The sequence below is a fragment of the Penicillium daleae genome (assembly GCF_028827525.1).
Source record: "Penicillium daleae strain IBT 16125 chromosome Unknown utg000004l_segment0_segment0, whole genome shotgun sequence".
Lineage (NCBI taxonomy): Eukaryota > Fungi > Ascomycota > Eurotiomycetes > Eurotiales > Aspergillaceae > Penicillium > Penicillium daleae.
In genome coordinates this window covers 1962583-1984639 of record NW_026623152.1, presented here as the reverse complement: position 1 = coordinate 1984639, position 22057 = coordinate 1962583, and the positions used below count along the sequence as shown (strand labels likewise).

At 46.6% G+C, this 22057-nt stretch overlaps 10 protein-coding genes across 10 annotated transcripts; 4 read left to right on the top strand and 6 right to left on the bottom strand.

The window, feature by feature from the left end:
- Positions 1-2686: 2686 nt before the first annotated feature.
- Positions 2687-3834, top strand: N7458_004315 (uncharacterized protein; the record flags this gene model as incomplete). The annotated part of the gene is made up of 5 exons (XM_056907697.1): positions 2687-2890; positions 2964-3068; positions 3139-3481; positions 3537-3718; positions 3790-3834. 5 exons carry the CDS (start codon positions 2687-2689, stop codon positions 3832-3834), a joined length of 879 nt encoding a protein of 292 aa, XP_056768424.1.
- Positions 3835-5579: 1745 nt separating this feature from the next.
- Positions 5580-5978, bottom strand: N7458_004314 (arsenate reductase ArsC; the record flags this gene model as incomplete). Its single annotated transcript, XM_056907696.1, has 1 exon — positions 5580-5978. The coding sequence occupies one exon, from the start codon at positions 5976-5978 to the stop codon at positions 5580-5582; it is 399 nt and encodes a 132-aa protein (XP_056768423.1).
- A 643-nt stretch (positions 5979-6621) lies between these two features.
- On the top strand, positions 6622-7985 carry N7458_004313 (arsenic resistance protein; the record flags this gene model as incomplete). The annotated part of the gene is made up of 4 exons (XM_056907695.1): positions 6622-6917; positions 6964-7126; positions 7186-7272; positions 7329-7985. 4 exons carry the CDS (start codon positions 6622-6624, stop codon positions 7983-7985), a joined length of 1203 nt encoding a protein of 400 aa, XP_056768422.1.
- Positions 7986-8692: 707 nt separating this feature from the next.
- On the top strand, positions 8693-9426 carry N7458_004312 (alpha-L-arabinofuranosidase A; the record flags this gene model as incomplete). Its single annotated transcript, XM_056907694.1, has 3 exons — positions 8693-8740; positions 8869-8979; positions 9037-9426. The coding sequence occupies 3 exons, from the start codon at positions 8693-8695 to the stop codon at positions 9424-9426; spliced, it is 549 nt and encodes a 182-aa protein (XP_056768421.1).
- A 1258-nt stretch (positions 9427-10684) lies between these two features.
- On the bottom strand, positions 10685-11494 carry N7458_004311 (uncharacterized protein; the record flags this gene model as incomplete). Its single annotated transcript, XM_056907693.1, has 1 exon — positions 10685-11494. One exon carries the CDS (start codon positions 11492-11494, stop codon positions 10685-10687), a length of 810 nt encoding a protein of 269 aa, XP_056768420.1.
- Positions 11495-11955: 461 nt separating this feature from the next.
- N7458_004310 (uncharacterized protein) lies at positions 11956-12695 on the bottom strand (the record flags this gene model as incomplete). Its single annotated transcript, XM_056907692.1, has 2 exons — positions 11956-12277; positions 12346-12695. The coding sequence occupies 2 exons, from the start codon at positions 12693-12695 to the stop codon at positions 11956-11958; spliced, it is 672 nt and encodes a 223-aa protein (XP_056768419.1).
- A 1844-nt stretch (positions 12696-14539) lies between these two features.
- On the bottom strand, positions 14540-15045 carry N7458_004309 (uncharacterized protein; the record flags this gene model as incomplete). The annotated part of the gene is made up of 2 exons (XM_056907691.1): positions 14540-14904; positions 14961-15045. 2 exons carry the CDS (start codon positions 15043-15045, stop codon positions 14540-14542), a joined length of 450 nt encoding a protein of 149 aa, XP_056768418.1.
- Positions 15046-16015: 970 nt separating this feature from the next.
- Positions 16016-18223, bottom strand: N7458_004308 (catalase-peroxidase; the record flags this gene model as incomplete). Its single annotated transcript, XM_056907690.1, has 1 exon — positions 16016-18223. The coding sequence occupies one exon, from the start codon at positions 18221-18223 to the stop codon at positions 16016-16018; it is 2208 nt and encodes a 735-aa protein (XP_056768417.1).
- Positions 18224-18973: 750 nt separating this feature from the next.
- N7458_004307 (cyanamide hydratase) lies at positions 18974-19872 on the top strand (the record flags this gene model as incomplete). Its single annotated transcript, XM_056907689.1, has 3 exons — positions 18974-19137; positions 19180-19562; positions 19658-19872. 3 exons carry the CDS (start codon positions 18974-18976, stop codon positions 19870-19872), a joined length of 762 nt encoding a protein of 253 aa, XP_056768416.1.
- Positions 19873-20384: 512 nt separating this feature from the next.
- N7458_004306 (uncharacterized protein) lies at positions 20385-21807 on the bottom strand (the record flags this gene model as incomplete). The annotated part of the gene is made up of 3 exons (XM_056907688.1): positions 20385-21273; positions 21329-21442; positions 21527-21807. 3 exons carry the CDS (start codon positions 21805-21807, stop codon positions 20385-20387), a joined length of 1284 nt encoding a protein of 427 aa, XP_056768415.1.
- Between the last annotated feature and the right edge of the window lie 250 nt (positions 21808-22057).

Genomic DNA, 22057 nt, shown 5'->3' with positions numbered 1-22057 from the left:
ATTCTCATTTATGAGCGACGCGGTGATTAGTAACATTTCTCTCCGTTGGTCTCTCCGTTTGACAGCGATCCTGAGCTGCTCCATCTTGCTAGCGGCGGCTTCACTAATTCGAGACCGTAACGACATCATTCGCCCAACCCAACTGGGACTTGATTTGCAATTGCTAGGCCGCTGGCAAGTCATCTTGCTGCTTATGTGGTCGTTTCTCATCATTTGGGGGTATATGATTCTGCTCTTCTCGCTGCCTGATTATGCACGGTCAGTAGGTCTTTCTGATCATCAAGCCGCGACTCTCAACGCAGTGCTGAACCTTGGGACGGCTGTTGGGCGGCCACTCATTGGAATTGCAAGTGATCATCTTGGACGAATCGAAGTTGCCGGAGTCATTACTCTGGCCAGTGGGCTGTCGTGCTTGATGATTTGGCTCCCAGCAACATCATATGCTGTTCTTATCGTCTTTTCTGTTGTCATTGGAGGCATGTTTGGTGTTTTTTGGGTGGTAAGCGATCTGCCCCGAAGTTCATAGCCTTTGACAAGAAGAATAACGGCGAAATCTGCAGACCATCGGTCCTCTCTCTGCTGAGATCGTGAGCCTTACAGAGCTTCCATCCCTCCTGTCATTATCATGGCTCTCAACTGTTCTACCCGCAACATGTGAGTTCACAAAGACCGTCCTAGAAAATTTCTGCGTTAACTGGAAAAAAAGTTTCGGAGCTCGTAGGGCTCAAGCTCCGCCGGCCGGCGAATATGAGGCCATATCTATATCCTCAATGCTTTTCTGCAATTGCATATATTTTCGCAAGCTTTTGTCTATCGGCGCTGTGGATACGCCGGCGAAAAGCCGCCAGGGTTACCACTTTGCCCGCTTGCCTGAATGACGACGGCAGTGGAGCGGGACGTTCTGGTAGATGAGGAAGAAGATCATTCCTGCAGATTGGCTCCAGTATGTTGAGTCAGCCTCCTGAACCAATCACATTAAAGCAGCCCCAAGACGGTGACACATATCTCTATATTGCCACAACCCAAAATACTTCCTGACCGAGTAAACATATGTAGTATGATATATTGAACACTAAGATACTCTAAGAGTATATACTAAGCCTTGGGTGTTGAATTATGAAGTTGTAAAATATCCTATTTAGTATGATATTTGGGGTGTTTCGAATGGCTGTGTGTTCCGAATAGCTAGGGACTACGTCAGTGAGAAGGGGATTAGTTAACTAACTACTCCGTAGTGCAGTGGGGGATCCAGTTACATTATGTAACTTAGTCGTTCCTGTTTTGCAGTCTGTTTGTCTGGTTTGTTTTGGGGAATTTCTGCGGAAATCGTATGCTTTAGAGAGAGGAAGTGAAGAAGGGATAAATACAACGGAGGACCGGAGTGAAGTGGCATTGGACGCTTTCTGAATGAAGCTTTTCTTCTCGTTTTTCTAGCTTTTCTCACAGAGTTTCTCACAGAGCATGATGTTCCTTCAATTCTTCTACTCAGGCAGCTGGATCTACTGTTAGTAGGGTGTTTACCGACCGTGCGATTCCATCCTCTTGTTGCCTCTCTTACTGCAGCTTCGCTGTTGGGGGTTTGTTCTGCCTCTTCCTACGACTCTGTCCCTTGCTCTCTCTCGTGCCTCGACCTGCCTTTGCCGACCAGGCTGCCTTGAGCTTCCCCGCTTCACTAGTTAACTAAGTTAGATCCTATCATTAGTGATGCATCACCTAACCTAGCGTAGGCCACGGGTGAGCGGAACACAGTTAAATGGAACACCCCAAAACACATAGGAAATGCGATAAATTACAACGTCATATCTTAACAACTATGTCGCTTTGGAATAAGAAATTAAGGGTACGTATTTAAGATAGTATCCCTAGTCTACTGGACCAGTACAGAGAATTTATCTCGAGTAATGAAAGAAATATATATACAGTGGGGTTCCATAACTTTGAAACACCCTCCTCCTTACCGCTTAACGTTCCGCCTAAATAAGATAACTCAAACTTGCAAAAGGCATCGATAGAATCAATACAGTGGAATATTGAAAGTGCATTCGGATAAAAATAAAAAATTTCCTACAGGTGACAACTTTTCCCGTGAAAATCTACCGGTGGAAGGTAAAGTTACGAAAATTGAGTGGACGGCAAAATATTATGTCATCAATCAAGGTGTTTCAAACTTTTTTAACACCCACTGTACTTGTGTCTCATACGTCAAAATTACACCGTATTTTGTGGTAAAGCCACAAGATAGTCTCAGGAATGATTCGAAATTTGGATATATTATTCCTTGAGGGTATGAAAGTATATAGCTTAAAATTCAACGAAAATTAACTCCCTGTGGTTGAATTATAGAGGAATATAAACATCACATTTACTATGTGTTTGGGTGTTCCGTACAACCGTACCTTTGTATGTTCCGCTCACCTGTGGATTACGTTATTGGACCGTGCACACAACTAACCCCGAGGTCATCTTGGCAGTGACATGCTAGAAACAGCCTCGACGAATGAAAGTTTTCGATACCATTTTGAGGACTGTTACTGGTGACATCCCGAAGCATTTGGCGTGAGGGGGGTCGGATTCTTTCGGGGATTACTTCTCAGTTATTTATATCTCTTGAACTTCACATTCAAAGGCCGCCTGGCTGCCTTACTCCAGATTGTCTCTGCCATTCTATCATATTTTACCAGTCAGAATGGAACCGAGTGAGATTTACAACCTTGTCCAAGCTCGCTATGGTGAGCTGGCTGAGAGCTCTCTCACTAGAAAACATACTGCAGCCGAGAGAAGTGTTGCTGAGGCGTTTGGATACGAGGCGTCACAGCTAAATGCTATTCCGGAAAGCGCAAATCTCGGAGTGAGCTGCGGGAACCCTTTGGTCCTTGCCAACCTCCGTGAGGTAGGTCCAAACAAGCCGAGGGAACAATCCACTCCTCGTTCAGGATAGTTCTAATGCCATACTACTCCTGCAGGGAGAGACGGTGATTGACTTAGGCTGTGGCGGAGGCATTGACGTCCTTTTGGCAGCCCAAAAGGTGGGCCGGAAAGGAAAGGCTATTGGTGTGGATATGACGAAGGTAAGGACACTTTGATCTGCCGACATTCCGTAACATAGTCAGATATCTAATCTGCAGCTTATTTGCATAGAGCATGCTTGACTTGGCACAGAAGAATGCTGAGAAAGCAGGTGCCTCCAATGCGTCCTTCGTTAAAGCCTCGATCACTTCTATCCCTCTTCCAAATTCCACAGCTAACTGCATCATCAGCAACTGTGTGGTGAATCTAGTCCCCGGTGCTGACAAGCAGCAAGCCTTCCACGAGATGTTTCGCTTGTTAATACCGGGTGGTCGTGTCGCTATAAGTGATATTCTTATTCGAAAGAAGCTCCCTGAAAAAGTAGCAAGAGACCTCTCCTTGTATGTTGGATGTATTGCCGGTGCTAGCCAGGTTCATGAGTATCAGGAATACCTGCACAATGCTGGATTCAAAGGTATGTACCATGTTTATTTGCGTTGAATTTGTTCTAGACATGCTGACTATGATAGATACCATGATCATTGATACTCGGAAGGATCTGAATATCTTTAAAGCGATGATTCAGGATCAGCAGAAGGAATATCAAGAACCAGGCTGTCAATCGACTAAGACATGCTGCGAGATATCGAAGCCAATGGGCCTGGCCACAGAATGCCTGCTAGAGCGCGATTTCAATGAATGGGCCGGTGAGGTACGTGCTAGCTGGCTTTACCCGCAGAAGCTGATATTGGCCATGTCAAGGTTCGTTTCAGATTTATGCAGTCAGACCCTAGAAGACATATTTCGCACGTCACCTACGTCGTTTGAATCGTCTCCAGGGTTCATAAAAGATATGCAAGGGTTGAGAGTATTGGGTGTCCATAGCAAATTCTTCCTCAGTTGAAAACATAGTAACTCCTAACAAAAACGTAATATCTTGAGTCAGAAAATGCGACCTTTAGGTTATCTCCGCTAAAACAGCCAGAAGGATTTGATTATTAATTCTGCATCCCTCCATGGGGTTTCTCCCGGGCTGAAATCCATGCTGCATCCAATCGGATATAATCTGTAGGTCCACATTTCTGCTGTTGCATTGAACCACCCATCGATATGCTAGTGAACAAAGCGTCGTATGTTCGTTTGTATGATCTCGTGTTTCTGTAACTTGTCCTACCCATTGAGATCCACTGGCTATGTCGTTGGATTCGGCTGAAACAATATCTAGGGGGTTCAGGCCGACTTCGATCGGTGGCTGCGATGCATTCAATGCCGGGATTCCTATGTCCATAGTGTCCAAGGAAAAATGCAGCTCATTCGGCAGCCCCAGGTTAGGGAAGGACCCAGGTAGTGGTGCCCCAGCTGGGATCACGAGAAATTCGCTCAAAGAGGGCTGGGCAGTCTTTACTTGATTAGTATTAGAATTCTGGGCTCAAAGCTAGTGGACCTACAGCTAGTAAGGGAGGCTTAGGTGATCAAGGCCACGGTCCATAAGTTGGCCCCATTGTGTCTGGCTGAGGCCCAACGAATCAAGTAAACGTTTCATTGAGTCATTCTCGGCCCGCAAATGCTGGAGCGTTGATTGATCAGGCCAGTCTTCTGAGGAGAATATTTCCTCGTATTCTTTGATTCGTTTTTCTAGATTGCAAACATATTCTTGCCGCCGTGCTCTTGACCATCGTTGGTTATTGCGAATGCGTGCGAGATCTTCGCTCTGGAAGAGATATAATGTGTTATAACGAGGCTTCGCATCTGCGAGACTTCGCATCGGGGAGTAGACTATGGTGATTCGACATATTTTAACTTAGTCTGTTCATTAACCTTAGTTTTCGTCTTTAATCGTGGCATGGACGTGCGTTACAGTAGGACAACAAGCGGAAGTTGCTAGATACTAGAAGCACAGTCGGCAAAAATAGGCCAAAGATAGAAATCCGCAAGCCCAAGAGGAAGTGGAAACAAACGTATGATAGACATCAATGATGCAAAGAAGCCAGTTGTGTTTGTTCGTCTGCGCGCGATCGGACAAAGCTGGGATGTCACTGCGATTGCTCAAAGGTCAGGTGCGAATATAAAGACCATGTAAAAATCGCTGACTAATGCTTCCGCTTAGTTACCGTCATATCATTGGTTGGGTGACCACGGCCATACATTATCAAACCTCCTTTGTGCACAGTGGTTTGCGAATATACTTGCCACATGACTCAATCAGGCTCGCTTCTCACGAACACAAAATTCACATGGATTCAAAGTTACGGTAGATTTTCTAGAGGCATGGCATTGCCCGATTACCTTGTGTCCCTAGTACGCCACGGGTTGACTAAAGTATATCTGCACGCTCGGATTGAATACTTCAGTTAGTCCCCAGACTGACACAAAGACGTTTAATAGAGGTGGCCGCTTGGAAATAGCAATTGAATCGATCTAACAAACAGAAAAATAAATCGCCAGAAATGAGGTCGTCGAAAATCAAGCCCGATAAAGGGAAAGCGAATACAGCGAGACAGATATTTGTTTGAGCACACAAATCCAGGAGACGAGCCCAGTGTTTATCTTCTATCAGCTGTCATCGTCGAGGTTCAGACAGAGGGTTGGAGTTCGGTGATAAGAGTCTCGACGCGACGACGGATTTCGTCGCGAATAGGACGCACAGCATCAAGGCCTTGCCCGGCAGGGTCGTTAAGTTGCCAATCGAGATAGCGCTTGCCAGCAAAGAAGGGGCAGGCGTCCCCACACCCCATTGTGATCACAACATCACTGGCCTGAACCGCATCGGCGGTTAAAATCTTGGGTGTTTGGCTGGTGAGGTCGATACCTTCTTCAAGCATGGCTTCGACGACAACGGGATTGATAGAGTCGACTGGAGCTGATCCGGCAGAGCGCACTTCAATATTATCACCTGCGAGATGACTCAGGTAGCCGGCCGCCATTTGAGAGCGGCCGGCGTTGTGGACGCAGACGAACAAGACGCTAGGCATGTTAACCATGAGACGTCTTTCGAGTGATTGGTTGCGCGGTCGTTATGGAGTAGTTTGTTGAATGTGAGGGACGACAGCGGGATATGAAATGCCTTCAAGATATATCTCTTTAAAAAATGTGAGACAAAAAGTGATGTGCGGGTGCTTTAATTCTTGTGCCAACAAGAGACATCGGAGGCTTTTCTTGAGTTTTATAAACCATACATTAGCTTGCAAAGGAGCAAGATTAATAACCCATCGATCTAGACCATTCTGTCATGTAGGGTGCCGTGTAGGATGTGGTTGGAAGGCAGTTATGCCGGACAGATCACTCTTGATATCAATATGAGTGTCACTTCAGCACTATGATTGGTTGAAAATTCAGAGGGAAAACAATTTCATCGTATACATGTAGTAAGTCAAGAGAATTGCCAGTATGTCACCGCCTGGCTATGATTGGTCGAGAGCAACAGGCCGTGATTTGTCTGCTGTTATTGGTCATCAGGATATGTCACTCCTAACCAGATTAGGACTAGCTTACATGTCTTCTTCCAGAGGGCAAAGCTCCAGTTCTGAATATTTAACAGACCACTGGTGGCTGTCTTTCAAACTTCCCAGGAGTCCCTCACTTGAATTTCCTTTAACATTTCACACAGTCAATCTGATGGTTCTAGAGATGGCCACTACAATCTCTCAGACCGGTCTGCCCGCGCAGACCGATCCGCAAATACACAACACGACATTAGATGATCAGTCAACAGGTCCCACGACCGGGGATGTCGAAAAGCAAAGGACGGATGGGCCTGAGGAGGCGATGGCCAAGCAATCAGCTTTCAAAAGTCTTGGCTGGTTAGATCGTTTTCTGGCCGTATGGATCTTTCTTGCTATGGCTATCGGAATCATACTGGGTAATTTTGTGGAAAATACGGGACCCGCTCTTCAGAAGGGGAAATTCGTTGGGTTTCTATTCCGATAGGTACTTGCTCACGAATTCCCAACACTATAGTCCCGAACTAACCTCTCAAGCGATCGGTCTCCTGGTTATGATGTATCCTATTCTTTGTAAAGTGCGATACGAAACTTTACACTATGTCTTCCGAGAGCGGGGAATATGGATTCAAATCGGGTTCAGTATCTTTGTTAACTGGATTATTGCTCCTTTCTTGATGGTGAGGCGCAGAATCCTTCGACTACTTTCAATGACGCTTGCTGATATTGTACATTATAGCTTGCACTGGCATGGGCTTTCCTACCGGACGAGCCAGAGCTTCGGGAGGGCTTAATTCTCGTTGGACTGGCCAGATGTATTGCTATGGTAAACCACTTTGCTCTATGTTATGCCCGAACTGGACTAATATGTCTTGTTGATAGGTTCTTATCTGGACCGGTCTCGCTGGTGGTGATAGTGAATACTGTGCCATCCTTGTTGCGGTCAATTCACTACTGCAGATGGTGCTTTTCGCTCCCTTGGCGATTTTCTTCATCAATGTCATAAGTCATTCGGGTAGTCAAGTCGCAATGTCTTATTCTACCGCTGCGAAAAGCGTGGCAGTTTTCCTTGGCATTCCTCTAGGTGCCGCAATCATCACCCGCATTACCCTGCGGAAGATCGCCAGCCCACGTTGGTACGACCAGGTCTTCCTGAAATGGGCTGGCCCGTGGTCACTCATTGGACTTCTCTTCACAATCCTTGTGTTGTTCGCATCTCAGGGCCGCCAGGTGGTACATCAAATTGTGTCAGTTATCCGAGTTGCCGCTCCTCTTATGGTTTATTTTATTATTGTCTTCTTCGTCACTCTTCTTGTGACCTACAAACTCGGGTTTGGTTACAAGTTGGCTGCTACTCAAAGTTTCACCGCTGCCAGCAACAACTTCGAGCTTGCCATTGCTGTCGCTGTCGCAACATTCGGCGCCAACAGCAATCAAGCTCTTGCCTCCACTGTGGGCCCGTTGATTGAGGTTCCGGTACTACTTGGCCTTGTCTATGTCGTCAAGTTTATAGCAAGGCGAGTTGGCTGGAAGGATTGAGTCGAAAAAAATAATTCAAGCCTTGTGAAATAATTTTATAATTATTTATCTATCGACTTTAGAAGACTACATTGAAATAAGGGCACCAATATTTGAAAGACTAGAGGTAAAATATACACCGTTGACCACACGGGCTATTTCTTCGCTCAAGATCGTCGTCGTAAAGCCCGACACTCACGGTTGAGAATACCGTGGATGAATGCAGGTTCTGGTCACAATAAAAAATATACTATTCGAAATAGTTCGGAATCCTAATGAATATCTGGAATTATGAGACTTCATGATTTCATGCGTACATGCCGCATATACTGAGCTCAGAAGTAATCTTGCTGGTAAGTTAGTGTAGCTTTCTGATGGCCTGGGCGGGTACCGTTTGGAAGGTAAAGGGAGGCCCAATGTCATTTTAATTGCAACGGCCCGTGGTAACTCACATTCAATCAGGTCCAGCGGGGTCAAGCTACCCCACGCAGAAACTGAGAAGCAATCAAAAAGGAAAAAGTGAACCGCCACAATCGCGCATATTAGGTCAAGTTACTATGTTTCCAGTTCATTCCTCCATTTGCCATCCAAGATTCAAGATGAGCTCAGCATTTGTCCAAAACGCCACCGGCAAAACAGTCCCCTGAAACAACCTTTGGCACACTAATGGTGGATCACTATCATACCGACTGAATGTTCATTTTCGCCGCAGTAGCGATGGAATTGAAATGTGGATCTTCGATCTTGAAGCCTTCACATCGTTCGACCAGACACAGGTAGTACTCATTCAGCACTTCCGGCTGCGGGATAATTTGCCACCGAAGTCGGAACAAGAATTCAAGCTCTAACGTGGCTAACTCCTCCGTACTTATTCGTCCTCGGTACCTACTGGTCCTTTACGCAGGGCAGCTGCAGCGAGGCTGTCTACATGATGGGCATGGAGCGAAACAGTGACATCGTGCAAATGGCAGCTTACGCGCCTCTCCTGGCACACTTCGGGTTTATATCGTGGTCGGTAAGTATTTCTCCCAGTCGAGATGACTCTATTTATCGATAATAACCCATACCAAAGCCTACCATGTACGGTTTCAACTCAAGTCCCGAGACGCTCACCCTCTCAACATCCTATTACGTGCAACAGATGTTCTCATCCAACAAGGGAGGCACGGTCCTTCCAGTAAACTCGACGGCAGATTTTGGTCCACTTTACTGGGTGGCTACGAAGACGGTTTCGAAGAACTATATGAAGCTGGCAAACTACGGACCGGATCAGCAGAATGTCACTGTTAGCATTCCGAAGACTGAATCAGGAAGGCTGGAGATGCTGGCTGGTTCTCAGAACGAGGGCAATCAGCCTTGCAATGTGACGGTTATGCCAGTTACCACGAAGTTGAAGAGCGATTATGGGAATTATTCAGTGACTATGGAACCCTGGGCTGTCGCAGTGTTGGCTGCGACGTGACGTTTGAAATTGAAAGGTTACCCTTTTAATTTGAGATAGAAGAATGGCTCCGGAGTACGAATATAGAGTTCCTTCTTGACGGTCATGTTTGGTCCCCTTTGAAGGTTGCCTTGATGTCATTTCTAGTGCACGGTCAACTATTCAATATGCTCCACTAAATACAGAATCAGATAGTAAAGCAACATAACCAATAAGAGTAGTATAAATAAGAGCATCATCTAGACAAAATGCTTATCTATATTCCATCTCCCAGGCATATCTGCTACTATACCCTCGCTCACAATGCTAGCACTTAACAGAGACACAGGAACTCCTGATCCAGGATTACAAATTCTCACTCTTAGCCATAAAGTAGAATATTATCACTTATTAATGGGCTGTATCCCTTTGGTCCCCTTTTCTATCAAGCGCCCTAGCGATATTCATAGGGTGCCAGGTACCAGCAAATAGTAAGGGAAAAGAGGTGAACCTAATTGTGATGAATTTTTGTGCCCTTACAGAACAAGGATCTTGAAGTAGAAAATTATGAAATCTTCTAGATTTACTAGGTTAGAATCATCTTTCACAGAATTCTCCTAGTTTACTAAGTTGAACTCTTGCTTAACTATTTAAGCCCTCTTTACTTTACCCTTACTTTAACTTCACTTTACCCTTACTTTACCTTTATATTTAACTTATTCTAACCTTCACCAATGCGTTGATCACCACATGCCTTACTACTCAACGTTTGTCTGTCTAAACTTTATGACCCCTATATCTTAAACCATCATTATAAGCTTGCCACTTTTGGACTCACTTCTTCGCCCTCCTCAAATCTGCCTTTTACTTTCATTCACTAGCATCAAGACCTAGAAATTACCAGAACTGACATTCACCACTCAAATCATTTAACCTCTCCTGTGAATGCGCTCATGGCTTCTCCCTGACTATCATTTTCACCATCTTCACAGCCCTTCTGCCACTTCTCAAGCTTGCTTTCTGCATCTACATCTCCTCAAATTTTTCCATCACATTCTGACGTGAGTGTCCTCTTCTACGATGATTGATATGGAGCTTAGGACTTACTTCTGAAAATGGCCTAGTACTACACGGTATGACATCACGTAGGGACAGAGGTGGGTCCGCCTATTAATGTCTGCATTGTGAGAGTTAGGTTTGGCGGAGATAAGGACCACAAGCTGGGTTTGGTGAGCTAAGTTGGAGTGCCACCAGCGGGCATCCGTCCGTAGCTGAGGGGCGGACTCGGATATGCCGACCTCTAGCACAAGAGAGGGCCATGGTATGGGTGCCCCGGCGGCCGGTTCCCTTCCAGGGAAAAACGCTGTGTCTGCCTCCTTGCTGCACACGCGACCATCCGACCATCCGACCGTCCAGCCCCTCCAAGCCAAAAATCATAGTTGAGGAAGCTCAACCCCATATTACCAAGAGCATTGTTAATCCAGGTATCAAACTGACGGGTGATTTTCTCATGGTAGTGGTACACCATGATCTTATATAAGATCTCGTGCTTGTGGTGGAGAATCGTTGCGCGCACCCCTTTTGGAACTTCACCGTGTTCAATAAGCGCCGAAAAAAGATCGGCGGGGATCCGTCGCACCAGAAGGTATTGCGAGCTGGGAGGGTCCTCTGACAGGAGCTCGTCTTTGAGTACGTCGAGACGATCCCAAAGCTGGTCGAGAGAGGGTCGGTCGAGGATATGGGCGGTTAGGAGGGTTGTGGGATCGACCCCAAGGTCAAGAATCTCGGGTTTGGAGGATAGAAGAGATGAAGCGTGAGATTGAGGCGTGGATGTTTTTGGTGAAATTGCTTTTGGACTGCACACAGACGTTGCAGCTTTTGAGGAGCTGCTGGACTCAGAGCTTTGGGCGTCACGGCCAGATCGAGGATTGGCCTGGGATGAATCGGCGTTGCCAGAGGACATAGTGGGATGGGAGGTGGGAGGTGAAGAGTTGGATGGGTGAGAAGTCTGAGAAGTTTGATGGGGCGCGAAGGAGGGACGAGTTTCCATCTCGGTCGTGCCTTCCTCTTGTGCACGCGCTGCTTGATGACCCATGTTAGAAGAGCACATTATGGCTATTTTAAAGGAGAGTCCAAAAGCAAAATAAGAACGGAGAGAAGAGACCACTGATCGAAATCTTTGAGCTGGAGATAGATGACCAAGATGTGCTGGGACACTTGTAGAGCGTAGTGGGAGCACCGTATATAGGATCTATGATTGAAACTAAGCCTATGGCGGATCTGCCGATCAATAACTCAGCCTCGAAGTGTGGGCGGTCTGTTTATATCAGATCACTAGCCATAGACATACCTCCCCGAGCTCTTTTCTACGAAAGGTCGGGTTTTAGTCAGGTAAATTCTACAGCTAGTCGTTAAGGAAATACAGTCGAGATTCGGCCCATACTGCCAAAATATATCCCTTGCTGGTGACGACATTTCCGATGTACGGAGGAATATTTAAATCTCCCCATTCGAGATTGTTTAAATGAAGTCTGCTGTTATGTCACTTTCGTTAATATTATATTCCTTGTTTCAGTTAATACTCTCGTCATCTGCATTATTCCTGCTTGTGGTAGTCTGGGACGCACTGATTCGATTTATCAGTCCTGACTCTCCGTCAACTGAACAGACATTTTCGGTATTGTTCTGGTGGGCATTTGAAAGTGGCCACCGAAAAAGTTGATTCTGGACATAACGAAAAAATGGCCACAACGGCACCAAGCATGCAGCAATAATCCCAAGACATGGTTCCACACAGGACCAAATGAAAGGTTGTTTCATAACCCAGGTAAAGTCATTGGACTTGCTGATCCGACTGATATAATATATCCGGACAACACTTGAAATGCAGACACTAATTTCAATGATCAGAACGTATCAAAGCAGAGCATAAAAGAATTATAGGAATAGGATATCACTTACAATCCTCCAAGTAGCAATATGCAGGAAATCGCCAGCTTCTTATTCAACGACATTTGAAGCCGGCAGATTATTGGAATAGGTAGTATAAGTAGCATAACATCCATTAGCATGCCGGAGATACTGTTTCCCATATAAAAGGCAATGATGTTATAGCAGCTACCTTTCGCATTTTCATCGATGTATCGATCCCAAAAATAATGGATTGGATGACATTCCACAAAAGGAGTGATAATACCGATCAGTAACCAGGCAATGACAAGCATAGCACAAAAGAGGAGTATATAGGTATATTGTCGTAGTGGGAATAAACGATGGTAGAGAAATATGATGGATAGCTTGATAGTTGCCATCACGAGGTTATAGTGAAACTGATATGCCCAAAGGATCTAAAATCATGGATTAGAACAGAAAATAATGTCAAAAATAATTCGTAGTATTTGGCTGACCTTTGCTATCTGAAGGACATCAACTGATGATGCTGATATATGCTGACCCACTCCATAACGGGCTGCTATTGTGATTGATTGTATTGTCAATAATAATCCTAGTTCCATCAAATTTGAAACTGGGGATAGATAATATATTACCTAGTATAGTAAGAACAACTGTTCCATACGCAAAAACCTTTAGTTTAGTTAGTGAAATCTTCATTAAAAGAGTCACTTTTATATATTTGGACTTGGTATCGAATTAAAGCAGCATACCAGAGCTAGGACGATCGTGTAATCATCTAATGCGAGATGCGGACCGATTGTAAGCCTGGAGATTACGCGAAGGGTAACGGCAGCAGTTGCAATGATGATGAGAGCAACAGCTGACCCAATAATCGAAGAAGATACCATCTGGGTCGCTCATAAGCACAGCCTGCCTTGAATATGAGTGTCTGTATTTGATACAGAATGGTGATTTTGGAGCTCTTTGAGAGCGTCGTGGCGTAGGTATACGTAGGGTGCGCATTTCTAGGCGGTGTGTGCAGTTCGCTATGGAGTTACTTTAACTAACCTATGAAATTGATCCTAGATAGTCTATCACGTATATGCTAAGCTTTAATTGGCTATTGCCACTTGACATGATTCACAACCGAACGGACCATCTCAAAACACATTTGGTAGATGTGATAAAATTAAGCTGCGGCAAACCCATATTTTGCGGTCAGCGGCTCTGGGGACCATTTTCCTATGGTCGCAAATTTGCGGCTGGGGATAGGTAGTAAATGTGATACCTAGGACGTGGGTCACGTGACCACGACGTTGTTAAGAGACCAAGCTGCGTATGACTAAAATCATTCACCGCCTCCCCTTTCTTCATGTTGCTGGTCGGGCAGTATTACTTAGTATTATCATCATTTCGTTTACCAATTGAAACCATCAACTTCTACTGCTTCCCGATTAGTCCCATCGATTGTACTCACGATAACCCAAAGACGGCTGGTTTCTGATACGGCCTCCAGCTGTGAATTGTCCAATCATCCATATTGAGTGGTTGCTCATTCCAGGTGTCTCTTGTGGACCCGAGGCGACCTGATCGCCAATCAGGTCGATTCCCGAGATCCGGCGGTGAGTATATAACGCTCGTAGTAGCCAATCAGAGCCCGTCGTCCCTCACACTACCCATATACCCACATGGGTACTTATTCCTACCTACCTAGACTGCAAGCACTATAAATATGCTAAGCCCCGTTGACCTGCCCGTGGCTGCATGGATTGTGCACCGTTGACTGTATTTTTTGCGTTCTTACATGTAATAGTCCACGCATCTTACCATCTCAAAACCTTTAGGTTTCACTTCTTTGTCTAAATGATGCTTAAATTTCTTTATTTATATGTTTATATTGTAGCTAATAGTAGTGGTAGTAGTAGCAGTAGTAGCAGTAGTAGCAGTAGTAATCAGGAAGCTGAATCCGTGTATCGACTAGTAAACGAATGGACCAATGGTCCCGAATTTAGAGGGAAAAGTGTCTGGAATTTCAACTGTCTAAAAATGTGAGAGGATTCTGTATATAATAGACTGTTGTCTAATGTATCAGGCACACATGTGATCATGTGATCCAGGTCCAGATATATTCCACGCGGGCACCTGAATTCAGGAGGCCAGCGTTCAGTCTTGTAATACAACCCCCTCCCACATTCAGCTTCCCTGCGATCTATCTATTGCCCAGATCCACCCACCTTCCTCACTAGGTCTCGCGCCACGCTTAGTTCTGACAGTCAATCAGGCGCTCGATGCTACCCTCAACGATGACGAGGAGGGGCTCCTGGCTTAGATCGGGTAATGATCCTAAAGGGGCTACCTCATCGAATCGATAGCCCCCGACGCATTCCGGCCGGCGTGTGAGCTCAAGCCAGGGGGAACACTCAGTTGTATCCTTCGTGGTCGGGATGATAGCCTCGTCGTCTTCGACCTGCCCCTGTGAGCCCTGGAGCTGCCGATAGACCTGGGCCTGAACAAAATCCGCTTCCCCGATCTGGAACAGCTCCTGGCTGCGCTGCGCCTGAACCCGCGGGGTCACCTCGAAGAAATGACTAGCTTTGCCAGTGACAAAGAAGCGCTGGCAGCTTACTAGCTGAATTGGCTTCCGATTGTAGATCGATTGCGCCTTGGCCGTCCAGGCCTACGGGAGGGTTCTTCTTTTTGATGGCTCCCGCGCCGATGGTACTGAAGTGTCTCCTCCGTACGACAGACATAGTGCAGTACGGGCATTGATAGACCGAATACACTGGCAAACCCGGAATCGGCGGGCTCTCTGGAGGCGGGAAGACGATTTGGTCCGTAGCTTGCTAATCTCGTGGTGGGCCGCGAGGCAGAGCTCTCTCGTGATCGAGGACGGATGGATGCCCTTTGTGTCTCCGGGTGAGGTGGTTAACGAGATGGCTTGACTATACGGTAAAGCCGCATAGGCTACAGATCCAGATTTGGTAGGTGGCATAGTAGGTGGAGAGATCCATATTTATTATGTTCGGATTTAAGATGGCCTCGGAGAGAGGACGCAGGCTCGTAATGTCATCGAAGGCATTATGAGGGGGCCCGAAGAGAAAAGAAGTAAGGGATCGTTGGCTATTATGCACACGGGGGGAATAAGGACGTAAGCACGCACAGGGGGCCCTCTCATTCTAAGGTAAAGGGAGCTAGGCGCCATTATGTGTAGAGGAGAGCCAGTTCGATCGCTAAGAGCTAGAGTAGATAGCGAGGGGAGCTATATGTGACAAACCAAATCTTGGAAGAGAACAAGAGCGTTATTCGTACGAAAACACTAAACTAGATAAGGAAGAGAGACTATGAGAGTATTCTGTTTAAAGATTTAGAATCAGCTATTCACAGTACCATACTCTAGTATTTTATTCGGTACAAAAATGTTAATGTGGCTGTTAGTCGAAGTCAGATTTTTCCTAATGGTTTGCGTACGGGGTAGACACTTAAAGAACATCTTCCCTCAGTATCATCCATGCCTGAAATATCAAACTAAGTAAAACAGCATTGACAACCCTAGGTGTCAAGAGGGGGAAATTTTAGGTGTTTAAAGTGCTCCTTGTTAGTGCGGTCCAAGTATGCTAGATCAACGCCAATATATCTTCCAACGCGCTCTATAAGTCTATAAAAATAGCAATAAATACAACAGTAGACAGAAGAAAACAAAGCAGGACTGTTTATGTAGAAGATTTCTGGGCCAATTTCATTTCAAATCGAAGCGGTCCAGGTTCATCACCTTGTCCCAGGCCGCCACAAAATCCTTGGCAAGCTTCTGCTTGCCATCTGTGCTACCGTATACCTCGGCGATGGCACGTAATTCAGAATTCGAGCCAAAAACCAGGTCAACACGGGTTGCAGTCCATTTCTTCACACCGGTATTGCGGTCCGTGCCCTGAAATAATTCCTTGTCAGAGCCGTCAATTGCCTTCCACACCGTGTTGATGTCTAGCAGATTCACGAAGAAGTCGTTCGTCAGCTGGCCGGGGCGGCAAGTAAGCACACCATGAGCAGATCCATCGTAGTTGGCATTCAGGGCCCGCAGACCACCCACAAGCACTGCCATTTCAGGAGCAGACAGTGTGAGCAGTTGCGCCTTGTCAACGAGGGCGTGTTCGCTGCGCATATGCAAGATCGATCGGCCGTAGTTGCGGAAACCATCCACCAGCGGTTCTAGATGACCGACCGATTCGACGTCGGTTTGGTCCTGCGAGGCATCCATGCGGCCAGGCTTGAAGGGAACAATGATCGCATGACCAGCATCTTTGGCAGCTTGCTCGATAGCAGTGCAACCAGCTAGTACAATTAGATCAGCCAGAGAAACCTTCTTTCCACCCTGCTGGGAAGCGTGGAAACGGCTTTGGACACCTTCCAATGCGGAAAGCACCTCATCCAGCCGAACTGGGTTGTTTGCTTCCCAGTGGCGCTGCGGAGCAAGGCGGATACGCCCACCATTGGCACCGCCACGCTTATCGCCCCCACGGAAGGTGGACGCTGCAGCCCAGGCGGTCGAAATGAATTTGCACCGGTCTACATCCGTTGCTAGAATAGCCTCTTTGAGTGCAGCGATGTCGATGTTATCAATCAAGATGTGGTTGACTGGAGGAATGGGATCTTGCCAGAGCATCACTTCAGACGGCGCTTCCGGCCCGAGATAGCGGGAGGCGGGGCCCATATCGCGGTGTGTCAATTTGAACCAGGCACGGCGGAAGACGTCATCAAACGTATCCGGGTTTTCCAAGAAGCGACGCGAGATCTTCTCATAGATTGGATCAAACTTCAACATGATATCAGTCGTCAACATCCTAGGTGGGTGCTTCTTAGCCGGGTCGAAGGCATCTGGAATGATATCTGGTGCATCCTTCGCCACCCATTGCCATGCGCCAGCGGGGCTCTTCACGAGTTCCCATTCATAGGCGAAAATATACTTGAGAAAGCCGTAATTCCACTTGGTTGGAGTTGCGGTCCAGATAACTTCTAGACCACTGCCAATAGCGTCAGGACCCTTTCCAGAACGGAAGTTGCTCTTCCACCCGAAGCCCTGCTCCTCAAGTTCGGCACCTTCTGGTTCAGGACCGACATGAGTGCTAGGCGCGGCGCCGTGCGTCTTGCCGGGAGTGTGGCCACCGGCTATCAGTGCCACTGTTTCCTCATCATTCATTCCCATACGTTCAAAGGTAATACGGGTATCACGGGCCGCCGCAATAGGATCAGGACAGCCGTCGGGGCCCTCAGGGTTCACATAAATCAAACCCATATGGGAGGCTGCCAGCGACGTTTCTAGCTCACGCGAACGGATGTCCTTGTTTGCCTCCCCGGCAGCGTTCGAGCCAGTTGCATAACGAAACTCGTTGCCCATCCAGGCCTTCTCGCTACCCCAGTACACTGACTCGTCAGGCTCCCAGACGTCCTCGCGGCCCCCGGCGAAGCCGAACGTCTTGAAGCCCATGGATTCGAGGCCCACATTGCCAGCAAGAATGATCAAATCCGCCCAGGAAATCTTGTTGCCGTATTTCTGCTTGATTGGCCACAACAGGCGACGTGCCTTATCCAGGAGCACGTTATCTGGCCAGCTATTAATGGGTGCAAACCGTTGCTGAGCCTGACCACCACCACCGCGACCGTCATGGACACGGTAGGTGCCAGCACTATGCCAGGCCATACGGACGAAGAACCCGCAATAGCTGCCGAAGTCTGCTGGCCACCAATCTTGCGAGGTGGTTGTCAATTCAAGCAGATCTTTCTTGAATTCATAGTAATCCAGACTCTTGAAAGCCGCCGCATAGTCGAAGTCTTTGTCCAGTGGATTTGACGTAACCGTGTGCTGGCGAAGGAGGCTCAGTTTCAGCCGGTTGGGCCACCAGTCGAGGTTGGTGCCTGGTACTAGGCGAGGGAGAACTGGACATTGAGCCATGTTTTCGGGGCTTCTTGTTGAGGCTTTGGAAAATCTAACTTCTCTGCGCAGATGATGATTCTGTAACGAACAATGAGATGTGCTTGAAGACTTTAAGGGAAGAAAATAATTTCTCGAGGGGGGTTAACGGCGCACACTTTATAATAAAATCTTTCCTCCAGGGAGTATTTAAAGTATTTTTAAAACTAATATCTAAAGCTTGTGACCAACCGAACGGTTCTAGGCCTGTGTGAACTATAATGTATAATTACTCCGGCTTTCAATCTAGATTGATCCATGGGGTGCACCTGCAGGGGAAGTCAACGATTGGTGTGGCGGCATGGTTCCATGGTTATACCTGAAGACACGCGACGTACCATGACTTGCTCCAAACTCAAAATGTTGATAGTCTAAGTTTGTTAAACTTCTGCCGGAATGATCTTAGCTTAATTTTTAAGTGGAGTTAGGACTCTTACATAATAGGGCTAGGCTTAACTTGCTTGATAAGAATTTTACTCTCTACTCTTCGTGTGTCAGGATCCAATCCAGATAGATGAAGGCAAAATCCTTAGATAAGGGTAGACCTGGACAAAACCATGGACTGGGCTTGTCTAGACCTAGATATGGGACAACCACTAGGCATTAATTATAATTAACATAGAAAAATGTCAGTGAAATTATTATAGTACGTCCTCATTTTAATCAGATCTCCCTAACCCGCCGCAAAGCAAAAATTTCCCTCAGCCCCTGAATCTTCGAAAATCGAAAACAATGGCCCTTACTCGCGAGCAACAGATCAAGGAATACGGCTGGATTGCACTTTCCTGCGACCCAAAAGTCTGGGGTGGCACTAAGCCATTCAACAAGGAGCCTGTTCTTCAGCTCTGCAAAGATGTCCCTCTACCTGACACCCCTCTCGTACATGCTGCTATGGAGTATGTTAGGAAGGAACTTCCCCAATAGACCTTTAACCACAGTATGCGTGTTTTCTACTATGGTAAAGAAAACAAATACAAGTTAATGTTCTGCGTGGAATGTTACGAAGAAAAGCGCCGACACACTTCATCTCTAGGCATGGCCATCACATCTCAGCAATTCCCTAAATGGAAATTCAGTCCCGAGACATGGCCTCTGACTTGCCTTTTCCACGACATTGGAACCATCAACAAACACACTCACGGTACCCTTATGTACTTCCAGTTTTACGGCGGTATCCTTGCCCTGCAGAAGTTAAAGGAGCTCAACGGACCTATTTCCCAGGCCGAGGGTGTCAGCGAGGCCATCATCCGTCACCAGGATCCCGTCGAGATCGGCAACATTCACACCATCGGCTTACTTATTCAGCTCGCTACTCAATATGGTCGGTTTGACCTTTCCCCCTCCTTGCCTTGCCGTGTTAATTATGTTTGTCTCTACCCTGGAGATCTGGCCGCGTTAATACCATATCATATATAGACAACATGGGCTACCGTCCCGGGTACGTCCACCCCGATACAATCAAAGGCGTCGTCTCTCACTACCCTCGTCGCAACTGGTCCAAATGCTTCACGAAGAAGATCAGAGAAGAAGTTACGGTAAAGCCGTGGTGCCATACCACTGCCTCGGAGGAGAGGTTCCCCCATGATGTCGAGCACAACGCCCTTATGGAGCCTTATGATGCCTTGCATTAAATTCCACTGTATATGATATTTGGGGTGTGTATTTGATGGATTCTGCACTGCTTTTTACGTGGCACTCCCGGCAAGACGTACATTCCCTTGGCATTGTTTCCCGAGTGTATCAAATTGGTGTTCTGCTTTACGGCAGAAGATTGATTGCTGCCCTCAAAAGGGAAGCCACATCACAAGATAATTTACTTTCCGAATTATTAGAAAATTTAAGGAGCAACCGACCATTATTGAAGTGTGTCCTTTGGCCCATCTTTGTTGCGGGCTTGGAATGCCGGTCGTTGGCCCAAAAGAGCTTCTTCATTGCTCGTCTTGAGGAATTCTGGATGACTACAAATTGTTTGAATGTGATAAATGCGACAAAGATTTTGCAAGAATACTGGAAACAGGATGATCGAGAGGACTGGGTTTTTGATGTTGACCGCTTTGGCTGTGCCTGGCTTTTAATATAGCATCTCTGACTTTATTATCATCATTCCAAGCTTACTTTTGAATAACGAAAAAGCACATAGCTATTAAAACACTGTTCTCCAGGCCCATCCCTTGCATATACCCCGAGAAACAGCAAATGCAACGGCAGAAGAAAGATAAAGAGCACCCCCAAAAATAATCAATCCGTAGTACGCCCCATTGTTATGTTGTTGGATCGCGCCTGCGACGGGTATAGCGATGAGAGTGCCCAAGCTGACAAGTGTCCAAGTAGTTCCCACTCTCTTTCCGTAGTCCTGTATTTCGCAAACTTGAGAAATGCACACCGGCGCAATACTTATAGCGGCTCCAGAAAAGAAACCAAACAGCACGGCATAGCTAATGAGAATTCCTAGACTGTCGGCATTGACAAGGTCCCCTGACAGCCATAGAATGAGAGTGAGTAGTGAACACATCAAGCAATTCACAGTCATGACGTTAAACCGACCAAATCGATCAGCGACCAATCCAGGTAGAAAGCGCCCGAAGATAGCACCAACGTTAAGGAAGATAAGCAGTGCATATGACATCTGATCACCAAAGCCAACAGAAAGAGCATAGGATGTGATGTATGTGATAGGAACGAAAACGGCAAATTCGACCAGAAAGACGCCTAGGGACGCAGATGCGTACTTGACATCCATGAGAGCATTGAAATCCAGAAAAGTGGCTGCTTTCTTAGGAGGGAGTCTAGTCCGGACCGTAAGACATGCAATTGAGCAAAAGAGTGCACAAAGTAGGGCGATTATGCGAATAGCCCATGCAAAGCCTATCCGTGGAGCTGCAAAAAGAATTATCAGAGGGAATACAGACCCTCCGATGCCCCCAGCTGTACACGCAATGCCTGTTGCCCAGCCGCGTTTGTCATGAAACCAATGGCCAACGGCAGCCACAGGGGGTGTAAAGAGGGTGCTCGCTGATATACCGCCCAGTACACTGAAAGATAAGAGAATCTGATAATATTCTTGGAACAGTTAGCTTTTTCAGTGACATGTGCATGGTGTAGGTTGAGCATATCATGATAACGAGGGAATATGACGAAGCATCGGAAACACACCTTGGCTGAAACTCAAGAATACTAACGAAAGTACGATCCCAATTGAACCTGGAAGAATCACGTAGAGGGGCCCATGGGCATCAAGTATTGCGCCTAGAACTTGTTACCCTGGATTTCACTGGTATTTCAAACATATGCCTACCAAATTGAGCTCCTCCTACAAAGAGGAAAAAGGTATAGGCTCCAAATATCCAACCGATACTTGATTCCGAATAATCGTTCAGTTGATGCGTACTTGTCCATGCCTGCAGAGTTCCCAGGCTATTCAAAAGCCCCATGGAGGGAATCATGGCGCACCAGGCCCCTAGGACAACAGACCATGCTTTCAGCCCACCTTCAGGGTATCGGTCCTTTTCTATCTCAATTTGGGGCAAGCTGTGTTGGGTCGAAGCAGGCTCATGAATTACTCGCATTTTCAGGAATAGCACGGGAGCTTTGGCTTTCACAACGAAGGCAGATGCTTCGTTAATGTCTTCTCACAGTATCACGTTTTTAATAGATAGTTATCATGGAAGTTCCAAATTACCAATCGCTGTAAGAGAATTAATAAGTCGATGTCTAGTCCGAGATCTAACGTGATCGGTAAGCGAGTGCGCCATGTAAGCGAGTGAGCCACCCCAAAAGACTTCACGACGGTACACGTTCCGAAAAGGGAAGTTGGAT